At 45.3% G+C, this 16505-nt stretch overlaps 1 protein-coding gene across 2 annotated transcripts in view; it reads right to left on the minus strand.

The window, feature by feature from the left end:
- The window catches only part of HDAC1 (histone deacetylase 1), a 35552-nt gene extending 23139 nt beyond the window's left edge, over window positions 1-12413 (minus strand). Inside the window, exons 1-2 of one of the 2 annotated variants that reach the window (XM_038531232.1) lie at window positions 12233-12413; window positions 4711-4823 (exon numbers count right to left, since the gene is read on the minus strand). In XM_038531232.1, the coding sequence (XP_038387160.1) occupies window positions 4711-4823; window positions 12233-12398 (279 nt within the window). In that variant the 5' untranslated portion in view covers window positions 12399-12413. Of the gene's footprint in view, window positions 1-4710; window positions 4824-12053 lie in introns of both variants that reach the window. The other variant, XM_038531233.1, reaches the window with a different exon arrangement.
- Window positions 12414-16505: the final 4092 nt, after the last annotated feature.

A 16505-nucleotide genomic window follows, 5' to 3' on the forward strand; every position in this document is an offset into this window, starting at 1 on the left:
TGAGGCAGCCAGGTGCCCCAGAATACAGCAACTTCTATAAGAAATCTACGGAGCTTCTTCCAGGTCTGACTCTCAAAAGCCATCAATTTTAGGAAAGATATTAAAATAGCTATCTGTGTTTTGGGAAAGTAATATTAGGATCACAGCCCAGAGAAAGGAGAAGACAGAATGAATGCACAGAAACACTGTTGGGGGAAGAGGATCAAAGATCCATACTCAAGAGAAGGAAACAGATCACATTAAACAGAACCAGTTTAAAGATTTAAGAGAGTATACTGGAATTTCACTTTAGGAGTTTACAATAATATCTACAGATACAGAAATTGCTTGGTATTATTTTTTTAAAGATTTTATTTATTCATTCATGAGAGACACAGAGAGAAGGCAGAGACATAGGCAGAGAGAGAAGCAGGCTCCATGCAGAGAGCCTGATGTAGTACTCGATCCCAGAACTCCAGGATCACACCCTGGGCTGAAGGCAGATGTTCAACCACTGTGCCACGCAGGCGTCTTGCCAACGAGGTGGTATTATTCACTACAACAACCACTGTTAGATGCTTCCCAAAGAACCATTTTCTCTCTTCTTGTTAACACATCTCAATTTGGTTGGGTGTTAATGCACTCAGCCAAAGGAATCAAATGTGATTAGTCTAAGCCAATTGCTGGTGAATGATCTAAGGATGGCAAATGACCCAGTGAGATTTAAGGGGAAATCTGTTGGGAAACTTCTAGGAAGGGTTTTCCTCTCTAATAAAGAAGACAGTGTGAGATGGGGATAGTGGAAAATGATCCATTTGCCACCACTTCCCTTCTTTGTATTCTGTTGTACAAACTCTTAACACTTGGAGCTGAGACACCCATCATGGAATTTCAAGGCAAAAAACAAAAGGATAAAATCAAATAAGCTGGGGCATCTGGGTGGCTCAGTCAGTTAAGTGTTTACCTCTTGATTTCAGCTCAGGTCATAATTGCATGGGTCACAAGATCAGCCCCGCATCAGGTTCCACGGTACTCAGGAGGTTGTTTTTTGTTTTTTGTCTTTTTTTTAAAGATTTCATTTATTTATTTCTGAGAATACACAGAGAGGAGAGAGAGAAGCAGAGACACAGGCAGAGGGAGAAGCAGGCACCATGTAAGGAGCCTGACGTGGGACTCGATCCCGGGTCTCCAGGATCAGGCCCTGGACCGAAGGCGGCACTAAACCGCTTGGGCCACCCGGACTGCCCCTGTTTTTTTTTTTTAACTCAGGAGGTTTGCTTGAGATTCTCTCTCCCTCTCCCTTTGCCTCTCCCTTCCCCCCACTTGCACACGTGCATGCATGCACTCTCTCTCTCTATACACACACACACACACACACACACACACACAAAATAAATAAAACTTAAAAAAAAAAAAATCGGGGCACCTGGGGCGGCTCAGTGGTTGAGCATCTGCCTTTGCAAAGCTCAGGTCATGATCTCCGAATCCTGGGATCAAGTCTCCACATTGGGCTCCCTGTGGGGAACCTGCCTCTCCCTCTGCCTATGTCTCTACCTCTTTCTCTCTCTCTCTCTCTCTGGCTCTCATGAGTAAATAAAAAATCTTTAAAACAAACAAACAAACAAACAAACAAAAACAATCAAATAAGCTAAGGATGACTGAGCAGGAGAGAATAAGCCTGGGTCTCTGATGATATCACCAAAAAATTCTGAGACCATCTACTTTTAGACTTCTTGTTAAAATATTGCTTAGGGCGGGTTGCCTGGTGGCTCAGTTGATTAGGCATCTGACTCTTAATCTCAGCTCAGGTCATGATCTCAGGGTTTTTTGTTTTTTTTTTTTAAAGAAATTTTATTTATTTATTCATGAGAGATACAGAGAGAGAGGCAGAGAGAGAAGCAGGCTCCACGCAGGGAGCCCAATGTGGGACTCAATCCCAGGTCTCCAGGATCATGTCCTGGGCTGAAGGCAGCGCTAAACCACTGACCCACCCAGGCTGCCCTGATCTCAGGGTTTTGAATTCAAGCCCCATACTGGGCTCCACACTAGATGTGGAGTCTACTTAAAATATATATATATATCTTAGGTTGAGGGAGTAGGAGGAGAACAAATGGACACATAAAGACTCTGGAACCAAAAAGATATGGGTTGGTTCTTAGGTTCATGTCAATCATCTTCTCTGACCTTGTTTCTTCAGCTATAAATTAAAGGTGCTATAAGGATTATATAAAATAACAGGTAGCCCTGGCCTACCACCCAAGCAATCTTCAATAAATGTTCATTTATTTTTCCTTACTTGAAGATAGGATCCATTTTTTAATACTTCAGTATCACTCATGGAGTTTAATATAGTTCCTGGAATATGACAAGTATTCAACAAAAATATACTGAATGAGGGGATCCCTGGGTGGCGCAGTGGTTTAGCGCCTGCCTTTGGCCCAGAGCGCGATCCTGGAGACCCGGGATCGAGTCCCACGTCGGGCTCCCGGTGCATGGAGCCTGCTTCTCCCTCTGCCTGTGTCTCTGCCTCTCTCTCTCTCTCTCTCTCTGTGTGTGACTATCATAAATATATATATATACTGAATGAAAGAGAGAAAGAGGGCTTGAGGTAACTTTTGAAGATGAGTAAAATATGACTGGGCAGAGTAATCCTCCCAGTCAGGATGGGGTAGAAAGAGGCAGAATCTGATCTGAGGGTTCTGAGAGGGGAGTGACAGAAAAGGAGGCAAGCTAGAGCCAGATTAGCAAGGTATAGATGTATAAGAGGGAACTCTGGAAGGTCTCGGCGCTCGCTATTCCACATTCAGGTATCCTCTTTTTATCTAAATGCTAGTCTACTCCCTAGAGTCCCTCAAAACCTCTGTCTGCTACCTTTTATGTTTTTCATTCTCAGATGCCTTTCACACCTGACAAAGGTCTCTGGTCCCACATCTGCCTGCTCCTCTGTCTACCTTCCCTCCTTGCTTCCCCAGCTGCCTCCAGTGGCTCTAGGGACATAACAGGGCCATCTGAGACAGAAGACTCATCTCCTCTCAGTCTCTGGAATGGTGAGGAAGGATACTGCTGTTGCTAGGTTACTTAAGCTGCCAGCACAGACTTTAACCACAGACTCTTAGGCTCTAACCATAAGGCAACATAGGCTCCCAGCCCTTCTTTATTTTCTCATTTGGACCTTTGCAACAGCCTAACTGGCTTCCCTACTAAAATGCATGCCTGGAGGCTCCTGACTGGCTCAGTTGGTGGAACATGTGACTCTTGATCTCGAGGCTGAGAGTTTTCACCCCATACCGGGCAGATTACTTAGCACCTGGGTGGCTCAGTCGGTTTAAGCATCCAACTCTTGGTTTCAGCTCAAGTCATAGTCTCACGGTTGCAGGATCAAGCCCCATGTGTGGCTCTGCACTCAATGCGGTCTGCTTCAAATTCTCTCTCCCTTTCCCTCCCACCCACTAACTCTATTTTCTAAAATTTAATTCATTTTTTTAATGTATTTGACAGAGAGAGAAAGCACAAGTAGGCACAGAGGGAGAAGCAGGAAGCCTCATGTGGGGCTCGATCCCAGAATCCTGAGATCATGACCTGAGCCGAAGGCAGACACTTAACCGACTGAGCCACCCAGCTGCACCCCCCCAATAAATAAATAAAATATTTTAAGAATAAATAAAAATAAAATGCATACCTGTTTTATCTCTCTTTGATTTAAAATCCATTACTTGGGGATGCCTGGCTGGCTCAGTCAGTAGAGCATGCAACTCACCATCTTGGGGTTGAAGTTTCAGCCCCACACTGGGTGTAGAGATTACTTTAAAAAAAAAAAATCTTTGGAGCACCTGGGTGGCATAATCAATTAAGTGTCCAACTCTCAGGTTCAGCTCAGAATACGATCTCAAGGTCTTGAGATCAGGCCCCACATTACAGAATAATATGGATCCCTAACTTCTCTTTAAAAACTGATGGTGGGGGCACCACCAGTGGAGGCATCCCTCTCCATATGCTTGTGCTCTCTCTCTCAAATAAATACAATCTTTAAAAAATAAATAAATAAAATAAAAACCGGTAGGTGGGCAAAAATCAGACGGAACTGAGTCAAGCAGTTTAGAGTCTATGCTCTCTAGTAATTAGGGACTTGTCTAGCTCAACATAGTCCCAATTGCTCTTTTTTTAGGCATTGGATTTTTTTTTTTAAATCCTGGCCCATCAGAGTTGCTTATTACATAGTACAGCATATCCAATCCTTGCTGACCTCTCCAACTGTAGGTCCCTTTACTCACACCCGTGAGACCTTTACACTATAGCACTACCTAGAAACTACTCATAGTTTCCCCAAACACACCATACTGTTCTTACCTCTTTGCCTTTTTGTTTACACTCTTCCCTTGGTCTAGAATGTCAGTCCCCTCCTGAACTCCTGGCTAAATTCTATTCAATATTTAAAATTCTGCTCAGATAGTACCTCCAGGAAACATTCCAAGGCTTCCCTTCCTCCTTCACTTTTCATTATCTCTGTATCTTGTACATTATTTAATTGTACGCCCTCAGACTGTAGTACAATTTATTTGTGTACCTGTCAGTCTCCAGCACTGGAGCGAACCCTTTAAAAACAGAAATCTCTTTCAATGTCTGCCACATAACAGCCCATTCGACACATCTGATGAATGAGTAGTTGAGAAAATGAGATAACATAACTAGAGCTGATGGGGTTAGGGAGTGGTGGGGGTCCCAGTAACTCACATAGATTTCCATTTTTCGGTAGAGACCATAGTTAAGTAGCAAATTGTGAGTCATACGGATTCGGTGAGGCTTCATTGGGTGGCCTTGTCCATAATAGTAATTTCCAACATCCCCTGAAGAAAAAAGAGTGACAGTTTCAGTGACACAGTTAGACATACACTCCCAGGAGAATCCAGGAATTTTTATAACCATCTCCTAATCATATTCTTTCTCTTTCGTTCTAGTCCCCAAGATTCTCACCCACCTTGAGGAAGAGTTAACTCCAAAATAAAAATAAAACAAACAAACAAAAAAAAACAAAATAAAAATAAAACAAAACAAAACAGGAACAACAAACAAAAAAAGCAGGGGACTCTGGTGAGTCCAGCACTTAAAGATATAAGCCTAGCCGATGGGATCCCTGGGTGGCACAGCGGTTTAGCGCCTGACTTTGGCCCAGGGCGCGATCCTGGAGACCCGGGATCGAGTCCCACGTCGGGCTCCCGGTGCATGGAGCCTGCTTCTCCCTCTGCCTGTGTCTCTGCCTCTCTCTCTCACTGTGTGCCTATCATAAATAAATAAAATTTAAAAAATTAAAAAAAAAAATAAGCCTAGCCGACAGGCACTACACAGTGTAAAAACGGTTCATTCCAAAGCTACTGGAGAATAGCAGGCAACAAGGTGATTCACCTCACCGTATCTGCAAAGAATTCACTCCCACAACAGAAAAATAACCATTACTATTCAGAATTATTATAAGTCACAGTTCACCTCTTTCATATTAAAACACTTTATGGGGTTAAAGCACATTTACATTTACTTTCTTAATGGATCCTCAGGGGCAGCCCTGGTGGCGTAGCGGTTTGGCGCAGCCTGCAGCCTGGGGTGTGATCCTGGAGACCCAGGATCGAGTCCCACATCAGGCTCCCTGCACGGAGCCTGCTTCTCCCTCTGCCTGTGTCTTTGCCTCTCTCTCTCTGTGTCTATGAATAAATAAATAAAATCTTAAAAAAAAATTAATGGATCCTCACAAGAACCTGGTAAAACAGGAGTATTATTCCTATTGTATAGATAAGAAAACTAAACTCTTATCATCTCTAGCTTCCTCTATAGCAATAGACTTCTAATTGGTTCCTCTGTCTTCAACTCAAAACTATCTGCCACACTGACCAGTTATTTTTCTAACACACAGCTTTAATAACACCATTCCCCTGCTCAAAAACCCCTAATGACTCCCCATCTTCTACAGGATAAAGAACAACTTCACTAGCCTGGCATTCAACTCACAACACTCCCTCTCCTGCTCTCTCCCTCTCCCAGCTCTCTACTCTAAACAGAAAAGGCAAACTATGGCCCTTGGGCCAAATACAACTAGCTGCCTGTTTTTTTGTAAATAAAATTTTATTGGAACACAGCCAAGCCCATTAGCTTAAATATTGTCTATGGCTGCTTTCACATTATAATAGCAGAGTTGAGTAAACAGTTGCCACAGAGACCCACCCATATAGCACACGAGGCCAAAAATATTATCTGGCCCTTTACAGAAAATCTGCTAATCTCTGTCCTAAACACACTGGATGATTATCAGCATCCTGAACATGGCATTCACCTTCACACCCAAGTAGTCTTTGTTAAGACTGTTCCTTTGACCCAGAATGTCCTTCCTTTTCTGATGACCCTCATACTACAAAGCCCAGCTTAAGTGCCAAACATATTCCTGATCAAAATATAAAAAAAGAATTAAAATTAAAATAAATGGCCATTTCCTCTCCATGCAATTTGTATATATCACTTAATAAATTTTGTTTTGTATCTGAATTACTTTATCTATTTATATACATAAGATTGGAAGCTCCTTGAATGCCAGGACAAATGCATTCTGTACATCATAAAGGCTGAATAAAGATTCAAGGAATTGAACTGAATGACTCAGAGAAGTTAAGTGCCTATTTAAGATCACACAACAAATGATGCAGGCAGGGGTCAACTCTTCTGACTCCAAATCTAGTACCCTAAAAAGTTGCATTGGGTTTCCCAAGTACCTACTTCAGTTTGCCCTTAATCTAGGGAGCTCTGTGAAACTCCTTGGCACAAAGTTCCTGGCACAAATATTCCAAAAATCAAGTGGGGGCACCCAGCTGGCTCAGTCATTAGAGCATATAACTCTTGATCTCAGGGCCATGAGTTTGAGCCCCACCTTGGACACAGAGCTTACTTAAAAAAAATAAATAAATAAATGAAACAACAAAAAAACTGAAAAACAAACAAGAATGAAGTGAACTGCACACCCAAGGATCCCTACTTAGAAGTCCATCAGATTGAGGCAGATTTTTGAGCACCAATAAAAAGGTCTCAACCTCTTATGCATCATGGTTGGATGGTGTCAGTAACAGGCTTCATTCCACCGACTAATGCACTGTGGTGACAATGTCACCAATAGCATCCAAACCACACTCCCAATTCTCTTTGTCATATACGTGGTCAGGGACAATGGAAAACTTCTAAACAGCTAGATGTTTAGGATCTCACTCTTACCTGTCTTTTTTTTTTTTTTTTTAAGATTTTATTTATTTACTTATTCATGAGAGACACAGAGAGAGAGGCAGAGACACAGGCAGAGGGAGAAGCAGGCTCCATGCAGGGAGCCTGACACGGGACTCGATCCTGGGTCTCCAGGATTGCACCCTGGGCTGAAGGTGGCGCCAAACTGCTGAGCCACCCAGGTTGCCCTCTTACCTGTCTTTTTAATAGATTTTATTTTTAGAACAATTTTAGATTTATAAAAAAAATTGCAGGGATCCCTGGGTGGCGCAGCGGTTTGGCGCCTGCCTTTGGCCCAGGGCGCGATCCTGGAGATCCGGGATCGAATCCCACATTGGGCTCCTGGTGCATGGAGCCTGCTTCTCCCTCTGCCTGTGTCTCTGCCTCTCTCTCTCTCTCTCTCTGTGACTATCATAAATAAATAAAAATTAAAAAAAAATAAATAAATAAAAATAAAAAAAATTGCAAAGATAGTAGAGAGAGTTCTCAGACACCTGACAGTTTCCCCTATTATCAGCATTCTACATGATAAAACATTTGCTACAATTAATGAACCAATATTGATACACTATCTTTGACTAAAAGCCCATGCTTTATTCAAATTCCCTTAGTTTTTATTAACATCCTTTTACCCTATTCTGTTAATCTTAGTAAGGCCTGTGAGGGCAAGAACTGTGCTGAAAGAGCCACAAGCCAGAGTATAGTATTTGGTGGCAGTCAATTGGGACTCTTGTCCCATATAGACACAGACTTTGAGATGTAGTAGCAGAGAAGGCACGTGGAAAATTTTGTTTCCAGAGACCCTCAGACCACCTTATCAGCCATGGCGATTGGTAGAACAGGTTCCCTAGGGATTGGTGGACACATCCAGATGCAGACCCAATTTGAAGGCGGATAGTAACATGACCAATACTGTTATGCAATTGGATTCCTGGCTTACCCAGGTCTCACCAGGGCCTTAATCCCTAGCAAGTCCCCTGCCTATCAAACCTGAATTCAGCCAAGGCTTAGACTTGGAGAACTAAGATAACTTATCTAGAAGGCTAGGGGAGTACCTGACGTGGGGCCCAGAGGCACCATCCTTTTCTTAACAGCTTTTAATCCAGTTGCTGAGAGACTTTTTATTTTTATTTTTATTTATTTATTTTTTAAGATTTTATTTATTTATTCATGAGAGAGACACAGAGAAAGAGAGGCAGAGGCACAGGCAGAGGGAGAAGCAGGCTCCATGCAGAGAGCCTGATGTGGGACTCGATCCAGGGTCTCCAGGATCATGCCCTGGGTTGCAGGCAGCGTTAAACCACTGCGCCACGGGGGCTGCCCGCTGAGAGACTTTTTAAAAGAAATAGTCCTTTTTATTTAGATACTACCTTTATAGTTAGAGAGCTTTTCCCACTCTTCTCAATGTTTTTCAGGGTTTTTTTTTAAATTTATATTTATTTTTTTGAGAGAGAGAGAGAGATGGGAGGGGGGGAGGCTGAGGAAGAGGGAGGAGCAGACTCCCCACAGAGCAGGGAGCCCAATGAGGGGCTCAATCCCAGGATACTGGGATCATGACATGAGCCAAAAGCACTTAACCAACTGAGCCACCCAGGTGCCCCTCAAGGTTTTTCGGTTTTACAGGAGTGACCTGAGGCCTACAAAGGTAAAGTAACTTGCCCAATACTGCAAAGCTTCTGAGTCCCGTGCTCACCTCTGTAAAACTCACAAATGGTTTCTCAAAAAGTAACTCTCCTTCGTCTAAAAACTAAGGTCTTTTCACTTTTTCTCATTTTAAACTAATGGTGTAGAGATCACAAAACTGTGCAAACTCATATGGCTACAAAGTCAAAGGCTCCAGCCTCGAACGGGCCCTCACTGCTGCCCAGCAGTAATGGAAGGACTCTTCCAAACTTATTTCCTCAGCTCCCTCTTTCACAACAGCTACTTAACAGCTCAGGTTCATGACCTGAGCCAAAGGTAGATGCTCAACCACTGAGCCACCCAGGCACCCCTCCATTTGGATTTTGAATATGCTCAACCCTTAGCCACTATGTCCCTTTTTTTTAATGTCCCTCTTTATAAACAACTCTTTCTCTCTGCCTCAACCAAACTTCCTTTGAAAAGGGTTCAATCTGACGTCTTCTCTTCACCCATCCATTCATTCTCCAATCTACTGCAATCTAGTTTCACTGCAAACCTGCATAAGAAATAGTTCTTGCCAACACCTGGCCACTCCCTCCTTCTTTTGGCTACTGTAACAAAGACTTCTGGTTCATGAGGTGCCTGGGTGGCTCAGCTGGTTAAGTATCTGACTCACAGTAGTGAGTTCCAGCCTCATGGTGGGCTCCATGCTGAGAGTGGAGCTACTTAAAAACAACAAAGAAAAGACTTTCTGGTTCACTTATATTCCCTCTGTACAATTTAATCAGCAAGTATTTATTGAGAGCCCACTATGAATGAGGCACTGTTCTGGGGGCTGATCATACAGAGCTAGATAAGACATGATCCCATTCCCTAAGGAGATTACCATCTAAGAAGAATGAACAAGTAAACAGACAATTCCAATACACAGTGACAAGCACTATGACAGAAGAGTACAGAGCATAAAGAATACACTAGACTTTTCCTCAGTCCACTTCCTTAGAATTTCACCCGGGATCCTCTTTTCTTTCCATGTTGTATACAACTTCTCTGGTGAGGGACACCTGGGTGGCTAAGTGGTTGAGCATATGCCTTCAGTTCAGGTTGTGATTCCGGGGTCCTGGAATCAAGTTCTGCATCAGACTGCGCGCAGGGAGCCTGCTTCTACCTCTGCCTATGTCTGTGTCTCTCATGAATAAATAAGTAAAATCTTAAAAAAAAAAAAAAAAAAAAACTTCTTGGGTGATCACATCCTCTTTTTTTTTTTTTTTAAGATTTATTTATTTATTCATGAGAGACCCACACAGAGAGAGGCAGAGACAGGCAAAGGGAGAAGCAGGCTCTATGCAGGGAGCCTGATGTGGGACTCAATGCCGGGTCTCCAGGATCACCACACCCTGGGCTGAAGGCAGGTGCCAAACCGCTGAGCCACCCAGGGATCCCCATGATCACATCCTCTTCTGTAACTAAAATTACCATCTGTATGCTGATAACTACCAAAAATCTCTACCTTCTCATTTCTATCTTCTAAACTGCAGACCTGGGATGCCTGGGTGGCTCAGTGGTTGAGCGTCTGCCTTCAGTTCAGGCCCTGATCTCCAGAGTCCTGGGATCGAGTCCCACATCAGCCTCCCTGTAGGGGGCCTGCATCTCCCTCTGCCTATGTCTGCCTCTCTCTCTATCTCTCATGAATAAATAAATAAAATCTTTAAAAAAAAAATAAACTGCAGACCTGAATAGCCAATTGCCTACTGGATACCTCTAAGCGGATATCCCCCAGTAGGGGTATCCCTCAGTAAGTATTTTTAAGAGTAGAAATACAAAACCCAAAGTTATCAACTGATATAGCCTTCTCCAAACACATTAAACTGCCCAACCCAGGAGTTTGGGATCCTTACCTTTTTCCTTACCCCTACATTCATAAACTTAATTTCTTTCTCAGAGTGATAGCTCTAAGGTATAAATCTGATGATGTCACTAACCTTGCACAAAACTTCAATGATTCACAAGTGCACTCAGAATAAAGTCCAACTTCCGTAAGCCAGTGTGTCCAGCCCTTCAGGATCTAGTCTCTGATTACTTCTCCAGCCTCATGACTTTCATCTTTTCCCTCCACCCTATTCCCTGACCTTCTACACTCTGCCCTCAAACCTATACTGTACACACACCTGCCGTCTTTCAAAAATGCTGTCCTCTCTCTTCTAAATTTACGGTCCTCTTTGCCTTCCCTGGGTTCGGCTACTAACTCCTGTTCTTCAGGTCCTAACTGAGATGGCATCTCCTGCCCCAAGTGGGCAGTCTCAGTTGGGTGCCTCTCCTCCGTGCTCCCCAAACACTCTGAGCTCTCCTTTATCCCAGCATGATCCTGGAAGGCAATTCTGTGTCACTGTCCATCTATCTTCCCATCCAGGCTGAGAGGAAGATGAGAAGTGACCTGATCAGCCCCACGGCCTCAGCGCCTAAATGTCCCTAGTACAGAGTAAGCCATTCCACAGGCTTCTGTTACATGAAAAAGTCTGTCTTAACAGGTTGTATCTTTCTCCTTCCAAGCCCAGGGGCCCCATTTCCAGCAGCAAAGTGTAGGCCCAGCTGAGAGACGGAGGGGGAGGGGGGAGGCTGGTGACAGGAGGTGGGGACTCTTGCAGGACTCTCACCAAAAAGGATGAGGAAGCAAAAGGGTAGAGGAAGACTTCTGTGTTCTCGGCAGGAAAACACATCCTTGCACCCTTCTCCACCAGATCCTGCCTCGCCCTCAGACTCAGCCTCCTCTCCTGGGGTCCCACTCAAACTCTCTCCATCAGGCTTCCTGAGAACCACCCCTCTCCGGCCAAGTTACCGCAGGCTTCCTCAGAAGACCCCCGCTCGGCCTCAGCCTCTTCCCTCAGCCTCGACTTCCTTTCCTTTCCTCTGAGCCTCCTCCCTCAGCCTCCACCTCCTGCTCTCAGCCTCCTCCCCCTGCCTCCTCCCTCCCCCTGCCCTCTTTCCTGAGCCTCCTCCCTCAGCCTCGACCTCTTTCCTCTCAGCCTCTTCCCTCTGAGCCTCCTCTCTCAGCCTCGTCCTCCTCGCAGCCTCCTCTTTTCAGCCTTTCCCCAACGCCTCAGCCTCTCCCAGCCTCCCCACTCGCATCTCCTCAGCCTCCCTCTCCCGGCCCCGGCCCGGCCCCGGCCCGGCCCCGCCCCCGCCGCGCGCACGGTGCTCACCGTCGTAGTAGTAACAGACTTTCCTCCTGGTGCCCTGAGTCTGCGCCATCTTGCTCGCCTCCCGTCCCTCCCGTCAGTCGGTCCGTCCGGCCTCCCGCCCGCGGCTCCGCTCGGCGTCCGACCCAGGGGGGGAGGGGGCGGGCCTCCCGCCCGCTCCGCCCGTCCCCTCCCGGGCTCACCTATAGCCGCGCAGCCCGGGCACGGCTCCAGCCAATCAGCTCGCGCAGGGACGGCCCGGAACTCGGCAGGGGGCAAGGGCAGCCCTGAGAGGCAGCCGAGGGCCCCCTGGGCCTGTACCAAGGTCTGCGACAGGGGGGTGGGGGAGCTGCCCGGGGACCGTACCATTAGTCCCGGGGGAAGAAAACGGATCCGTACACTTCGCTGTCCGGTTTCGGTGTTGGAAGTGCGCTGGGAGACCAGAAGCCAGCTTTGTCGTTTTATGGAGAATCAACTGAAGCCTGCGGGGAGGAAAGTGACTTGCACAAGGTCACTCAGCTAAGGACCGGGCTGAACCTGGCTTGGAGCCTGAGTTTGGAAGAAGGAGAAATCAACTTGACAAAGGAAAGAAAGCTGCTGTGGACCAAGTGCTGTGCAACCCCTTTACCGACGTTTATCTCAACGATTGCTCACAAAAGCTTTGGAAGAGGCTTTTTATTCCCGTTTTATGGATAAGGATAATGAACTTCAGACCTTTGTGACTTGCTCAGAGCCACACAATTAGGAATTAAATTCACCTTTCACTAGTACAGATTTTCTGAATTCCTGCTGTGCACCGGAGACACTGTAGGGAAGGGGCCGAACCCAGCCTTTCTTACCTCCAAAGCGGGGCCTCCCTGATGCTGTCACCCGCGAGCACTGAAGAGTGCCTTTACATAGGAGGACACTGATTGTCCCCTTCTACTAGGGCAGGGTTTCTGAACCTATTGAAGCTATTGACATTTGGAACTGGATAATTCCTTACTGTAAGGGGCTCTCTTGTGCATTGTGTAGGATGTTTAGCAGCATCTTTGGCCTTTACTCATTAGATGCCAATAGCACCCTCCACTCCCACCCTCAGCTGTGGTCACCAAAATTGTTTCCAGACATTGCATAACTGTTTCCATGGCAAGACAGGAGTGTAAAATTGCCCCCACCCTAACTTTGAGGACCACTGAACTTATTTATCAATCATCAACTGTTCATTATTGAAATCTGAAAAACTGAAAAGCACTGTGATGGGCTATTAAAATAATAAAATACAACAGTATTAATATTTAGTGAGTACTTACTATTTGTGTGCCAAGTAAGTTACAAACTCATGGTCCTATAGTTGATAAGATACATTTTTATGCCTCTACAATTTATTTATTTATTAATTAGGCTCCACACCCTGAGTGGAACCCATCTGGAGGCTTGAACTCATGATCCTGAGATGAAGACCTGAACTGAGATCAAGTGTTGGATGTTTAACCAACTGAGTCACCCAGGTAACCCTATGCCTGTACAATTTAAAGAGTGCTTGGGCACTTAGACACTTGTGTTCCTCATTTGAGAACTGCATTTGGGCCACTCATTATAAAAGTAATAGAAGAGGGGCGCCTGGGTGGCTCAGTGGTTGAGCATCTGCCTTTGGCTCAGGTCGTGATCCCCAGGTCCTGGAATCAAGTCCTGCATCCGGCTCTGTGCAGGGAGCCTGCTTTTCCCTCTGCCTATGTCTCTGCCTCTCTCTGCATGTCTCTCATGGATAAATAAATAAAATCTTAAAAAAATAAAAGTAACAGAAAATTTAAGATTTATAGAAACAGCTAAAGGAAGAGAGAGGGAGAGAGAGAGAGAGAGAAAGAAAGAAAACAGCTAAAGAGCCAGGGAATCCCTTTTTCCAGCTCTGTGTTGCTGCTTCCTGGCTAGAACCTTTCTGGCCCTCACTTCCCTCTTTGTAAAATGCAGAGGATAAGAATTCAAAGTTCACTAACTCTATGCTGCACACAGTATCCAAAAGAAGAGGAGGGTGGGGATCAGATGAGGTCATGGGTGTGGCAGCATTTTATAAAATGCAGAACAGGAATCAGAACCTCAGATCTTTATAGAGGTGAGGCAGGTGGTATAAAAATAAGTGGATTTATATTAGTTTGATTCAGGTGCTTTGCATATTTCTAAAATTGGATTCTTTTCACTTTCATAAAGCAAAATGCCTTTCCCCCATCTTTCCTCAAACACACTGCCATCTGCAGGTACCTTTCATTTTCTCACTTTTTATTGGAAATAGAGGTGAAAAACATTTCATTTTCCTCTTCATTATGAGAACAACAGTGCAAGCATGATGATAACCACTGACACTCAGTTTCAACTGTTTGGCAAAGGGACTCTAGCAAAAGAAGACCCTGGCAAAGGAAGAGCTTAAGCCCTACGTGAAGGTGGTGGCCACTAATCAGCTCCATGAGGACAGGTAAGCCCAATGAAGCCAAATCTTCAAGACTTTTTTTCCAAGAGAAGACAGAAACCTGTAGTTTTATCCAAAATCTCCCCAGTTTTTTTTTTTAAATCTCCCCAGTTTTATAAATTGACTGCTAACTCACTCTGTTCACATTCAAGACAGTAATAAGAGGTATTCTTTTAAAATGTAAGTCAAGGGGGCAGCCCCCATGGCGCAGCGGTTTAGCGCCGCCTGCAGCCTGGGGTGTGATCCTGGAGACCTGGAATCCAGTCCCCCGTCGGGAGCCTGCTTCTCCCTCTGCTTGTGTCTCTGCCTCTCTGTCTCTCTCTCTCCGTCTCTCATGAGTAAATAAGTAAATAAAATAAAATGTAAGTCAGGTCATAGGGTGCCTGGATGGCTCAGTCCGTTAAGCTTCTGACTCGATTTCGGATCAGGTCATGATCTCAGGGTTGTGAGATAGAGCCCTGTGTCGGCGTCTGCGTTGGGCTGCGTTGGGCGGGGAGCCTTAAGATTCTCTCTCCCTCCCCCTCCACCCCTGCCCCACTCCTGTGCCAGCACATGCTCTCTTCTTCTTTCAAAAAAAAAAAAAAAAAAAAAAAGGCTTAAGAAAAGTAAGTCGGGTCTTGTCATGGCTCTGCAAAAATCTCCACAAAGTCTTCTTGAAATGGTTTCTGCAAAGGCCACAAGGCACCACAGGATCTCTACCCCTCAGGCCCCCCGTCAAGACCTATGTCTCTGTGCTTGCCAAAGGAGCTCTGCCTCAGGCGGTTCCCTCAGCCTGGCCTCTCCTCCCCCATACCACGTGGCTTGCTCCTTCATCTCCTTCAAATATTTGCTTAAGTCACCTTCTCAATAAGACCTTCCCAGACCACCCTGCTTAAAATTGCAAACCTCCCCCAAATACGACATTCCTAATTCCCCTTACCCTGCTTTATTTTCCCCTTAGCACTCAGCACCTTGTTGTGTACTGTATCATTTACTTCTTTGTAACATTTATTGTCTGTATTCCCTAACTACATTTATTGTCTGTCCTACTGTATGTAAGCTCCATAAGGACAGAGATTTTTTTTTAATCTATTATATATTTTATGAACCCAGAACCATCCCTAACACATGGTAGATGTTCAATAAATATTTGCCAAGGCATGCCTGGGTGGCACAGTTGGTTAAGCGTCTGACTTTTGGTTTTGGCCCAGTTTGTGACCTCAGGGAGGTCCTGGCATGAAGCCTCATGTCAGGCTCTGCACTCAGCATGGAGTCTGCTTGAGATGACCTCTCCTTCTCCCTTCCCCTGCACTTGCCCTCTCTCTCTCTCAAATAAATAAATATATCACAAATAAGTATTTGCCAAAGAATGGATTAATTCAATGTTTAAAAACATCTTGTGGGGGGGCGGTCAGTTGGTTAAGCATCTGCCTATGGCTCAGGTCATGATCTCAGAGTCTTGGGAATGAGACCAGCATCAGGCTCCCTGCTGAGTGGGGAGTCTGTTTCTCCCTCTCCCTCTGTCCCTCCCTCTGCTTGTTCTCTCTCTCCTCCTGCTCTCAAAACAAAACAAAACAAAACAAAACCAACTACACATCTTAGGGGCACCTGGCTCTCTCAGTCAGTAGAGTATGTGACTCTTGATCTCAGGATTGTGGGTTTGAGCCCCACACTGGGAGTAGAAATTACTTTAAAATATTTAAAAACATCTTGAAGCTGAATCAAAACATACCTGAGTACAAATATAGCCCCAGAATCAGTAGCTGTAAAAAATGCTATTGCCCTTACATAATGAGAAGGGAGGATCCTGGGACACACCAATTCCTTAGGAGGTTCTGAAAAGGTCACCCTTAAGCCTTTGGGGTAGGGGTATGAAGGAGTTCAAAGAACCCATTCAGGGGATCCCTGGGTGGCGCAGCGGTTTGGCGCCTGCCTTTGGCCCAGGGCGCGATCCTGGAGACCCAGGATCGAATCCCACGTCGGGCTCCCGGTGCATGGAGCCTGTTTCTCTCTCTGCCTGTGTCTCTGCCTCTCTCTCTCTCTGTGTGACTATC

Source organism: Canis lupus, chromosome 2, assembly GCF_011100685.1.
Source record: "Canis lupus familiaris isolate Mischka breed German Shepherd chromosome 2, alternate assembly UU_Cfam_GSD_1.0, whole genome shotgun sequence".
Classification (NCBI taxonomy): domain Eukaryota; kingdom Metazoa; phylum Chordata; class Mammalia; order Carnivora; family Canidae; genus Canis; species Canis lupus.